Below are 13,598 nucleotides of genomic sequence, written 5' to 3' on the forward strand. Positions count from 1 at the left end.
CTGCTCAAACAGCCTTTTCAAAAGGGCAATATCATTATTTGTATCTGTTGCAAACATCCAAACAATCACTAAATAAAAGTTTAAAGCCGTTACCGTCGTAGGTTACTATTTCGATGTAGCCATGTTTTCTGACGTCAAACAAAGAATATAAAAACGAGTTAGTCCACTTGAGCCTTCTCCCATTCCATCCGTCACTCATTCTAACCACGTCCGGATCTGGGGAAGTGGAAGGACTAGGTTTTTAGGATCTTCTACGCTATGATGAACTCAGAATCCCATGCTGCATTGCAATGCAAACAATATGGCATCGTGCATAGCCGGCAAGCGCTTTCGCAATTGCATCTTATCTATCATAATCAATCATTATAAACCAGATTATATGTTTTAGCATAAATTATCTGACCTTCTGCTGTAATATTTGGTAATATTTGTTTTAATTACAGCGCGGTGGGGGATTCATTAAAACAGGAGAAACTCAGAGGGCCCGGATAGCTCAGCAAGTAAAGACGCTGAATACCACACCTGGAGTCGCAAGTGTGAATCCAGGGCGTGCTTAGTGACTCCAGTCAGGCTTCCTAAGCAACCAATTAGCCGGTTGATAGGGTGGGTACAGTCACATGGGGTAACCTCCTCGTGATCGCTATAATGTCTGGTTCTTGCTCTCGGTGGGGTGCGTGGTGAGTTGTGCGTGGATGCCGTTGAGAATAGCGTGAAGCCTCCACACACGCTAGGTATCTGCGGCAATGCGCTCAACAAGCCACGTGATAAGATGTGCGGATTGACGGTCTCAGACGCGGAGGAAACTGAGATTCATCCTCCGCCATCCGGATTGAGGCGAGTCACTATGCCACCACGAGGACTTAGAGCACATTGGTGATTGGGCATGCCAAACTGGGGAGAAAAGGTGACAAAAAAAAAAAAAAACAACAACAACAACAACAAAAACAGGAGAAACTCACATGTGAAAAGGTTAATCGGTTATCAGCCTTTTCCACCACCTAAGTTATCATATCGGCAAAATTCACAAACGGTCAACTTCTATTTGAAAGTGCCCTGGAGATTTATAGTAAAGTGGGGGTTAGCTCCCCCCATCCCCCCAGAATATATGCCCCTGGAATATTCCTTTGAGCTCAATTGACATAAAATAAATAGGCATTCATCTTTTAATGTCCAAAATAATACACTTATCCTATGACAAAAAAAAAGAGCTATTCTATAGATATGCTGAGATGAGATTTAGAGCCTTCTATGGCCTACGAGCAAGAAAAAAGTTAAGGTGGGTGGGGTTTTTTTATCCCCAAACTTCCCTATATTTTTATAGCTCATATCTATATTATTTCATCGGCTATATAGAACTTGCTTATCGTAAGTGCAACTCATGGGATACATTAGTTAAATGGTGTGGGAGCCCTGAATCAAGAAACAGAGGAAAGACGAAACTAGAGATCTAGAATTAAATAACTGACCAGGTGACTCAAACATTAGTCACACTGCTGAAGTGTTTATCAAAGATTCTGTTTACGAATGACCAAATGGAAGGCAAAAAAACCACACACAAACAGGACAGTGAGCTCATATTACAGTTTTAGCTAGCCCAAACATTTATGACTAACAGAGTGCTGCGCTAGAAACGTCGGCGCCCCTTTTATGGCGTAAAAAAAAAAGTCCTCTGACAGCCGTGACATCATAATGCCCTGTGAGAGTAGCAGGGAACAGCCCCTTGTCTACTGACCAATGAGTGCACGTTATGCAAATGAGCTCACGCAGGTTCTGCGGAGTAGTGTTCGAGCGCTCCTCCCGCAAGCGTTCTTAGAAACAGACCCTCAAACCTGCTGTACGCAAGTGATCACTCCGCTCCCGCGATACAGAGTCACAACGATGGAAATGCCCGTTTAGTGTCGTTTTAAAGAGAAGAGAAGTGTTTCTTCTGACCTGACTTTGGATTTGTTTTCTTTCTGGAGTTATTCAAAAGTGGAGGACGCGCAAAATGAAGTACAAAGTAAGTGATTTCTCTCCGTTCATGTGCGCTGTTTCCGTTAACCACATCAGTATGGGTTCCGTTCACTAGAGCAAGTAGAATTGACATGAACATTATACCTAAGAAAAAAAATCTAATTTGTTGTGTTTTTAATCTAAAATTAAGGTGCAAATGTTTGTATCATATATAAATAGATAGACAGACAGACAGATTGATAGACAGATAGATTATAGATAGATAGATAGATAGATAGACAGACAGACAGACAGACAGACAGATAGATAGATAGATAGATAGATAGACAGACAGACAGACAGATAGATAGATAGATAGATTATAAACAGACAGACAGAGAGAGACAGATAGATAGATTATAAACAGACAGATAGATAGATAGATAGATAGATAGATAGATAGATAGATAGATAGATAGATAGATAGATAGATGACAGACAGATAGATAGATAGATAGATAGACAGACAGACAGACAGACAGACAGACAGACAGATAGATAGATAGATGACAGACAGATAGATAGATAGATAGACAGACAGACAGATAGATAGATAGATGACAGACAGATAGATAGATAGATAGATAGATGACAGACAGATTGATAGATAGATAGATAGATAGATAGATAGATAGATAGATAGATAGATAGATAGATAGATAGATAGATAGATAGATAGATTATAAACAGAAAGATAGATAGATAGATAGATAGATAGATAGATAGATAGATAGATTATAAACAGAAAGATAGATAGATAGATAGATAGATAGACAGACAGACAGACAGACAGACAGACAGATAGATAGATAGATAGATAGATAGATAGATTATAAACAGACAGAGAGAGAGAGACAGACAGACAGATAGATAGACAGACAGACAGACAGACAGATAGATTAGAGACAGACAGACAGACAGACAGACAGATAGATAGATAGATAGATAGATAGATAGATAGATAGATAGATAGATAGATAGATAGATAGATAGATAGATAGATAGATAGGTAGATAGATTATAAACAGACAGAGAGAGAGAGACAGACAGACAGATAGATAGACAGACAGACAGACAGATAGATAGACAGACAGACAGACAGATAGATTAGAGACAGACAGACAGATAGATAGATAGATAGATAGATAGATAGATAGATAGATAGATAGATAGATAGATAGATAGATAGATAGATAGATTATAAACAGACAGAGAGAGAGAGAGACAGACAGACAGACAGACAGACAGACAGATAGATAGACAGACAGACAGACAGACAGACAGACAGACAGACAGATAGATAGACAGACAGACAGACAGACAGATAGATAGATAGATAGACAGATAGATAGATAGACACAATCAAAATAAATACGTACATAGATGTGTAAATTGCTTAAATGTACACTTTGATTGCATATATTAATTTCACAGTTGTGCATCAATATTAGCTATCTGAATGTTCATTATTCAAGGGTCGTACACTCTGGGATAACCCTTAAACAAATGGAAGATTGAATACAGTTTCTCTAGTTAGATTCTCTTTAACTTAACAGCTGTCTTGCTCCAGCTCTAAGCAGCAGTAACTTGTGTGTAACCAACCATGCATTTATTGGACGACTGGTATGATCCAAAAGCGAAGTGTAAATCACATCATTTATTACACGCTTCATACAAAAGCACTCTTTGAGCTCTATTGTAGCGAGCCTTGTTATAAATGATGTGATTTACATTCTGCATTTTAAAACTTGAGTTACTTGGAGCCACTTGAGGATATATAGGGCCATTCATTAGCCAAGTCTCCAGCTCCTTTTTCAATTTGAGCCTCACTTTGATTGTGTAATGTAAAGCAAACAGCATGCATTCTGTTCAGAGTAACAGGGTAGCTGTTCTACTGTGGATTCCTGGTGGGGAAAGAAAATAAAGACACTCCAGGATTTTATTTGCATGTCAGTGTGTGATTTGTTCATATATCGCAGTTTAAACTGCAGGGGCTGTTTTTCGAGTGTCTGTTTTAAAGACGTCATTTAGAAATGTGAATTGACTCATTATTGAACTCTATATCTGGTTTATATTTTTTTTATATATTTATCTAGTTTAAATACATTTAAATGTCTTCTGTAAAGCGCTGTTTTAAAAAGTGCAATATAAACAATGTTTTACCTACTATAGTTTATAGTGTTTATTTTAATATTACCATTTAGAGTTAAAGGGATAGTTCACCAAACAATTCATATATTATATCATCATTCATTCACACAAAAAAATATTTATGTACACATTTGATATTTTCTGTTATGTGGAACACAAAATGAGATGTTGGCAGAATGTTGGCCTCAGTCACCATTCACGTTCATTGATGCAGTGAAAGTGATTGGTGACTGAGTCTGTCAGTCTCTTACATTCTGCCTAAAATCTCCTGTTGTTATACATGATTAAAAAAAAGTCATAAAGGTTTGGAACAATAAATAAATTATGACAGAATTTATTTTTGGGTGAACTATCCATTTAAAGGAATAGTTCACCCAAAATTGAAAATTCACTCATTATAACACTAACCCTCATGCCACCCCAGATATGTTTGACTTAATTTTTTCTGCTCAACACAAACAAATACATTTCCTTAAATGAATGGCAATGCAAGTGAATGGTGACCAGACCGTTCAAGCTCCAAAAAAGCACATAAAGGCAGCGTTTTTATGTCCTTTTTTACCATAAATATCCACTTTCATGTTCACATTTTGAAAGTGAAAGTGGAGATTTATAGTAAAAAAGGATTTTAATTAAAAAATGTTCAAATGAATGGTGGCCAGACATTTAGAGCTCCAAAAAGCACATTAAGGTAGCATAAAAGTAATCCATAAACCTCCAGTGGTTAAATCCATGTCTTCAAAGACAATATTATAGTGAAAGTGAAAGTGGAGATTTATGGTGAAAAAGGATTTCATTTTTGATCTGTTTCTCACCCAAATTTATTGCATCACTTCAGAAGACATGTATTAAACCACGAGTTGTATGAATTGCTTTTATGCTGCCTTTATGTGATGTTTGGAGCTTGAAAGGTCTTGTTACCATTTACTTGCATTGTATGAACCTACAGAGTTGAGATATTCTTCTAAAAATCTTTGCGTTCAGCAGAAGAAAAAAGTCACACACATCTAGGATGGCTTGAGTGAGTAATGATAATAGAATTTGTATTTTTGGGTGAACTATCCCTTTAAGACTCATAAAGCTAGACCCCCATGGAAGCAAACATAAAACCAGGCTGTAACTTAAGCTGTCATTCCCAGTATTCCCAGCTGATTTGGGTACACTCAGAATCCAGGACTAAACTTTGGCCGAATCTGCACTTGCAATCCAAGTACACACAACGTGGGGGCAGCTTTTCATTCAAAAAAATCTTAGCTCTTGTGTGCAGTGCCCTCCCCATTTGCATAGTCTTTGAGGCTTCCATCCCTTTGGGAAGATTTGCTTCCTACTTTGGTAGGAGGTTGGAGCTGCTGTTCCTGAATGGAATGCTTTTGTCTGCTTCACACTATCTGGGGAATGTGGAGTACTTGGCAAACCCTGACTATTAGCACATAGCAGGCTGTTTGGATTCCTCTTCAGTATGTCAACACGTCTCTCTCTCCCTCTCGCTCATTAGATTGAAGAACTTAAGGCTTGAAACTGTGGGTCATGACACCATACTAGGCATCATTTCATCACATTAACATACTGTACGTTTTTAGAAATACAAGGGACCGTTGACTTTGCTGGTAAAGCTTCTGAGGAAGTTACACTTTAAAACAAATCCAATATCCTTTTATCACCCGATCTTTTGTTTTGCTGGCCTTTTGGAAATTAATCTATTTTGGCCCATTGGGGAGGAACTATATTACAGGACTTTCCCTTGTTTGGCAGGACCGTGCTGTATTTTGGTTTGCTGGTCCCCATCAGACTGCTTAACTAGCTTAAACATCCTGGTTGACCAGCTTCATCAATGTTGTTTGGTGACCTAGCTAAACCAGCACCAAACCAGCACTGACCAGTATGAAAATGAATGCGGGACTCGCATGCTCTTCAGGACCCGTATCACGGTCCTTTGCATCGCAAGTGCAACGCTCAGTCAGTTGAGCTATCATGCAATTTGTATTGCATTTAATGCTCTTTTTTTATAGTTTTATTGTCTTCCCTGAGGTCCACTGATAATGTTAGTAAAGTTATTTTTTGGGGGGGGGCATTTAAATTTTGTAATATTTGACCATTTTGCAACCTGTCTCTGGCTCTCTATCTGAAATGCTCGGCTCTTTAAAACTCCAATGTAAGCACCCACTGTTATGATTGGCTAACATCTTTTTTTAGCAATCAGAAGAAAATGAATAAGCACCAAAACATTATAAAACTACATTTTGGTGTTTACACATAATGCACATTAAACACATTGCATCTGAATATAGTAAAATACTACCGTTAACACTGTACGCGAGTGTCGCGTCGTGTCAAAAGCAATAGATCCCATTATAATCAATGATGCAATGATGAGGTCAAGAACAGACAGATTTCAAACAGAGATGTTTCAGCAGGGTAGCAACTATAAATGCTATTTTTAAGCTGGGGAGGATGTTCTAAAATATGAGGATGTTTTTATAGTTGTTACCTCTTATATGTTTAAATATAAAGGAACATTTGATTCTCCGTTTCATGACCCATTTAAACAAGCTTGTAAATGTTGTTGAATATGTAATGCAAAAAATCGAATGTATCATGTAACATGATTCTACGAGACCAGGTTGACTAAGATCAATGTCTTTTCAATGTGTTTGGGGGTCAGCGCCACAGGGACAGATTGCTCACCCTGTTGTTGTTTTTGACGCAAAACAACTGATGTACAGCACCCTGGGTGACACACAGGCTGTTGTCAGCTCATGGTCTGATAACGAATGTGTTGAACCCAACTGAGTGAACAGACAGCTGAGAGAGAAGCTGAAGCAATACCACCTCCATTTATGCCAGTTTTCCACTGCACGTTACGGTTCGACTCGATTCTACTCGCTTTACTTTTCTGAGCTTGCTTTTCCACTGCGGTTTAGTGCCGCCTCAACGTGGGTGGGATTATAGGATGATCGTCATAGTTACCTCTATTGCCGTGACATCCTCTTAAACGCGACACAAACATAAACCATAAACAATAACACGACCGCTAACTGTTAGCTACTAGCTCAATGTCCATCCATAGCATCCATTTGGTCGAACCACTTAAACTTGAACTGTTTGAACCACTCTGGCTTTTGTGGTCCTTGATGGTACTGTAGTCTTTTTTAACTTTTCCCTGCACTGTTGGTAGGTCCAGTAGTAGTCGTGTGTGGCCAACAGCTGATACACTTCCTGAAAGACTTTTCGTTTCACGTCATTTCGTTCGTCGCTAACGAGAGGAACGTCTGCACCTCGTTTATTGACCACGACAGTATTTTTGCGCACAGCCATTTCATTTGAAAATTCGATAGTCGCGTAAACAAATGATACTGCTATCGCTGTTGATAACTTAAAAACTAGCGGGTTGATGTCATGTGTCGCAAATCCAAATCAAGTGATGCAGACGATTCTCTCTGACCAATCAGTGTTCTGGAGGGTTTGACGTCATATTTAGTATCGTCTCGGCTCGCTTGGATTAAGACTTGGATTAAGGCCCCATTAGACTTGATTACTTTAACATAACCTAACCAAAATAAGGGTTCTTCAGGGGTTCTTTATACGTTGAATGGAGGAGACAGTCCAAAACTATGAATCCACAGTAATTACTGCACAGACAAAAGTACATACGTAAGATTACAAAGGGTGATGTTTATTAAGCAATTTCTCTCCAACATCCTACAAAACAAGCATTGTCAAGCTAGGGTGGTTGCCATTGCAGGCATTCTGAATGGTTTATACCATTTTGATATATGGTTGCTAGGGTGTACTGGATGGTTGCTATGTGGTCGCTTGGTGGTTGCTTATTGGTCCAAGTCAAAAAAGCCTCTTTATGATGTTCTGATCCCTAGATATGTCTCCGGTCCCTCCAATGAGTCTACGGGATTTCTTTATTTTCTTTTTATTGTCTGCCAGGAAACATTCTTAAGTGTGGTAGCTTAGAAAAGTACTAGCACACATCTCCTCAACAAGCCACACATTTTGTGGGATCATTCGTGTCCGTTGCACAAACAGTGGGGGATGTGTTTAGGGGTTTGTTGAAATCTAATTATGTATATTGGCTTTAGATTAGCGCCCAGACTAGAGATAATACAACATGACCCTGCTCTTGTGGACCGTGAACTTTTGACTCTGGGTTCTTGTGAAGTGAAACACAATTTGGAAACTCTCACAGTTATGAGGTGAAGAACTGTTGCTAGTTAAATATTAAGTTCTAGCAGGATCTGTTTTCCCACCTTTGGAACAGGGAAGACACAAAAAAGACTTCAGCTTTGATTCTTTGATTTTAAATCTTGACGTCACAGATCACAAAGATCAGCCAGGACCCAGGCTCTGTTGACGTCAGTTATGTTTTCCAACAGGTGTGCAGGTGAAGATCTAGGATGTTCTACGCAGTCACAAATAATCCCCGTCACGCTTCAAACAAGCAGATCTGTATGGTCACTTATTAGGTTTCAGGGCTCCTGTACTAGATCTGGGAAGAGTTTGAGACTGTTAGGCCATAGAGTTTCCCTCAGGAGTATGCCGAAACGAGAGCCGCCCCCCTTTCAGACACAGTGGAACGTCTGTACCCTGCTTTCTTTGGAGTCTCTTTTCAGTCTTATGTAACTGTTGCGCAAATAGCTTGACAGGCAAAAATAGATGATTAGCTGAAGTAAACATTATGTTACTTTGTGTGTGTGTGTGTGTGTGTGTGTGTGTGTGTGTGTGTGTGTGTGTGTGTGTGTGTCTCTCTCTAGGCCGCAGTCCAAGTCGAGGGTTTTGTTTGGAAATTGACATTGTACTCATACCGTCTGAGGGAGAAATGTAGGGGTTACCCAACTGAAATGAAAAGAAATGGGAAATATGAGGTAGAAGTTGGGTAAACAGCATATTTTATGGTACGTGTGACTAGATTACATTCTAATAAACAACAGTAAGGATGTTTATAAGGAAAATAAAGCTCTTTAATATCTCAATTGTTTCTCTGAGACGGCAATAAAATTAAATGGAGATGGTCTACACTTATATAGCACCTTTTTAACCTTAGCGGTATTCAAAGTGCTTTACACTGTGACTCATTCACACATTCACCCATTCACACACCAATGGCGGCAGAGCTGCCATGCAAGGTGCTAGCCTGCCATTGGGAGCAACTTGGGGTTCAGTGTCTTGCCCAAGGACACTTCGGCATGTGAGTCATGTGGGCCAGGATTTGATCCACCAATCCTGCGATTATTGGCCAACCCGCTCTACCAACTGAGCCACAGCCGCCCACAAAAAGGAGTTTCCTGCTTCTCAGATCTCACGTGTCTAGAGTTTCAGGAGAGATCTCAACAATGTCTCACTCTCAAAACGGTTCCAAGATACAAAGTCTACAATCAAAAGTCACAGATCTCAAATATTTCTTCAAATCCTCACAAAACCAAATGTTCTCAGCTATGCCATCCACATTAAAGGAATATTCTGGGTTTGATATAAGTTAAGCTCAATTGTCAGTATGTGTGTGGCACAATGTTGATCACAAAATTGTTTGAAATCATCTCGAGGTTACCTTGAGGCGCTTACAATGGAAGTCAATGGGGACAATGTTTGGAGGGTTTAAAAGGCAGAAATGTGAAGCTTATAATTTAATAAAGGCACTTACGTTAATCTTTCTGTTAAAATTTGTAAATTATTTGAGGTGTAAATCGCTTTGCATTGGACCGCTAAGTTATCGGAATTACAGCGTTTATGGCGTTATTGTCTCATGGCACCGAAGTTGTAAAATTGGATATAACTTTACACATAAAAGGTTAGTAAGCATTTATATCACATTAAAATCACGTTAACATAAATATTGGGGCTATACTTTTCAATCAGTGACTATTTTAACGATTACGGATTGGCCCCATTCGCTTTAATGTAAGTGCACAACTGGAACCCAGTTTTTGTTTTGTTTTGTTTTTTGCTCTTTTGTTAAGAACGGGACAAGGAGGACGAAATTGTTCAATGTGGCAGCCTAGTTTTGCCGAAACCTATGCACTACTGTACATCTGGCTTGTACTTTTTATTATTTCTCCCAAAGAATTTTACGAGAGACATCAGAGATAAAGTTGATACTTAAATTAAACAAAACTGGGAACTCAATTATGTCTTCTAAACTCTGAAAAGCAGCATCTGAGCAGTACTACTCAATACAAATTATTAAAGGAATAATCCAATTAAAACAGCATTCTTGTTCCTGAGGTTCCTTCTATTGGAGGATGAATGTGTGTATATATATATATATGCATGTGTTGGTCTGTGTGTGTGTGTGTGTGCCTAGGCCACATCAGGGTGGTATTGTGCAAACAGGACACTTCTCAACAGGCAATCCACATTCCCCAGGGTAAGAACAAGGGCCATTCACAAAGCAGGTCTCAACAAGCACTCCACAACACAGTCCTACCCTGTTTAAAAGACAAGGACAAACAAAAGCTTCTAAAGAAATCAAGAGCCTTGCTGCATACATTAATATGGGGGTTTGCAATGATGCATCAAATAAGGAACTGTGAACCTTGTATTTCCTTGAATGCATGTATTATTTTTGAAAACATCCCCTATACAACATTTTTCACAACTGCTTAAAACTTGTATATGATGCAGACATGCAGAAAAACGAAAATGAAACCAAACATTTGTTTGCCGGCAATGAAATGTTAACTGATTCGATAGAGCCGGTTCAAGTATGAAGGAGGGCCGTTTACCTTTGGTGGGGTTTTAGTGTGATTATATGGACTCAAGGGGAGGATGACACTGTCAGATAAGAGGAACTTTGACAGCTGCTAACAAGGAAAGCATATAAAATCTGTGTGATTGTGTGGGATGGTTTCGCTTGAACTTTGTGACTCTTTTAGGCATCCCTATTTAAAGCCAGACCTTACTCTCAAGCACTAAAATGGTTGATAAAATGGCTAAACAATATATCAGGAGCAAAACGTTTAATATATTTATATAAATATATTTTAAATATAAGCATTAGATATTTATTTTCGTGATATATATTTGGCCAATTTGTATATATTGTAAAATGCATATAAAAAAAAAAATCGGGCCAAAATATATTTGAAACATTTAGAAAAAAATTTTTAATTTTAAAATAGCTAAAAAATATCTCAGGAAAACAAAAACAAATATATATATATATATATGTATGTATTGAGTGCATTTTTAGACATATATTAGCAATATATTTATCCTGATATATTCTTGGCCATTTATGTATACTGTAAAAAAAAAAAAAAACATTTTGGCAAAAATAGATTTGACATTTTTTTGATTAAAGATTTAAAAACTGCTTTATTAAAAAAATAAAAATTAAAATTAAAAAAAAATATATATATTTTTTGTAAAAAATATTTTATATATAAACAAAATTTTTCAGGGCAAAATATATTAATAATATTAATGTAAATAGTGGCTATTTATCTTAATCTTAAAATGCATCTAAAATTATATTTATATCTAAAAAAACGCCTTTTCTTTTTGTCCTACAGGCCTCTTAAATACATAACAGGTGCTGTTTTTGTTGTTTATCTTTCGGCACACAGTGGTTTTAAATGACATATGTTTTTTTTTCTTGTTCCTCCATTTAGACTTGTCAGACCGAAACATGGTTGTCCCACTGACCCAAAATCCTTTGATAGTAATTTACAGCCAGCTCATGTACAGCTTATCAGTGACAGACCACTACAGGCTTTCTCGTGAAGTGTGAAATTAAGATGACATTTGGGGGTGAATTTCCCGCTCTTGAAGGGCTGCCCCTGCTGTGACATCATAAATCTATCACACATCAAAGACACTCGCTGTTTTGGTGGGATTATGTCTTAAACTATCTTCCACCGAATGAATGAACCCAGTTACCTTCCACTCCATTCGCACTGTGTAGAATAAGCCTCGTTCAGTTTATGCAGGCCAAAAATGGCATTATGCTATATTTTGCACTTACAGCTACCTAATGATTAGGTAACATTTAAAAAAGACACTTGATGGGGTTAAGTCAACATTTATAACATTAGCCTTATGTTTCTTGATCTGCAGGATGTGAACAAAATAGGAAACTGGCAGTAGTGTTTGGGATGCTACGATGCTAGCTTCAGGCTAAAGGGTGGTACGGAACTTTCTAGACAATTTTATGAAGTCGTTAGTGTTTTAAATAAAGAGATAAGAGCGGAAAAGTACATTAATCATGGCAATGGTTGGTTTAATAGCAGTTAAGTTGTAAAACGTCTTTTATTGGACTGAACGGATCGTTTGGAGGAACGTTATTTCGCCCCACCTACAACAATTCAGGTCCTGTTTTCAGTCATTATGCTAAAAGTTTGCCAGTTTTTGGGTACTTACAGTGTTACGGCTATAGGCCATATGCCATAGTTGAGGTATATGCATGAAAATGACAAAGAAACATGGATTTATGCAGAATGTTATGTTTTTTCAACGGCTTTGAATTTGGGTCATCTATTCTGAATTTAAAGTCGGAGCCATCCTTTTAAAAATATTAGTTGTACTGTTTTGAGTCGTTCGTTTTTAACTAAAGCTGTTTTTGCACTGACTGACGCAATTGTTATGATTTGCGTCCATTAAGTTCCATATTAGGAGAAAATTCACTTGATCATCCAAAAATGGGTATTACATGCCATTTAATATATGTAAATAATTAGGGTGTGCAGCGAAGCCATTATCTGTGGCTGTCTCTGTATTTGGTTAGAACCGGAAGTGGGCGGGGCTTAAACCGGAAGTGCGTCAAAACTAAATGAAAAGCCCGTTTTTAAATTTATTTTCTTACATTTATAGTTTCTATTAATAAAATATGCCTTGTATATGCCTTTTCATAATAATAGCCTAATAATAATAATAATAAGTATTACTATTATTATGCAGTAATTATTTAAAAATATATATTATTTTATTCTTTTTTTTTCTTACCAGATGAAGCTTGTTTGACTACATAACCTCTGGAATATGATGTTCACTGTGGTTTCTCCTGATATTTCAGATATTAATATCTACATGAAATTGAATTTTCGTTCGTCTCTGCATGTGTAACAACTAGGGCTGTCAAGCGATAAAAAAATGTAATAGAATTACATGGTGTCCCGATTAATTAATCGCATTTAATCGCATATACAAATATTTGCTGCGAAAGCCCCTCATATAACAATAATTCAATATATAATGATGAAATAATTCATCACAAGTGAATTTGTCAATCAGTTGGAGATTTATTATGAGGGCTTGTTTAAGAACCCTTCAATGTGCGTCAGACATGCTTGTGTAGCGTCTCGGGTGTGTTGCGTCATAAACATAAATTTTTAGGTCACTGTGTCGTTAAATATAGTTTAATACTCAATCTTTAAACACATCTTGAGATCCCTTAGATCGCATTTGCGCTCCCAAGTGTTTTGAACGCAAGAATGTAACGCATGTTTGTGTTG

General features: G+C 37.6%; 1 protein-coding gene across 1 annotated transcript in view; it reads left to right on the plus strand.

The window, feature by feature from the left end:
* Positions 1-1,822: 1,822 nt before the first annotated feature.
* LOC127619861 (enhancer of filamentation 1-like) overlaps positions 1,823-13,598 on the plus strand; it is a 44,654-nt gene continuing 32,878 nt past the window's right edge. Inside the window, exon 1 of the mRNA XM_052092875.1 lies at positions 1,823-1,999. Within this exon, the coding sequence (XP_051948835.1) occupies positions 1,988-1,999 (12 nt within the window). The 5' untranslated portion in view covers positions 1,823-1,987. The remainder of the gene's footprint in view (positions 2,000-13,598) is intronic.

Source organism: Xyrauchen texanus, chromosome 26, assembly GCF_025860055.1.
Source record: "Xyrauchen texanus isolate HMW12.3.18 chromosome 26, RBS_HiC_50CHRs, whole genome shotgun sequence".
NCBI classification, from domain to species: domain Eukaryota; kingdom Metazoa; phylum Chordata; class Actinopteri; order Cypriniformes; family Catostomidae; genus Xyrauchen; species Xyrauchen texanus.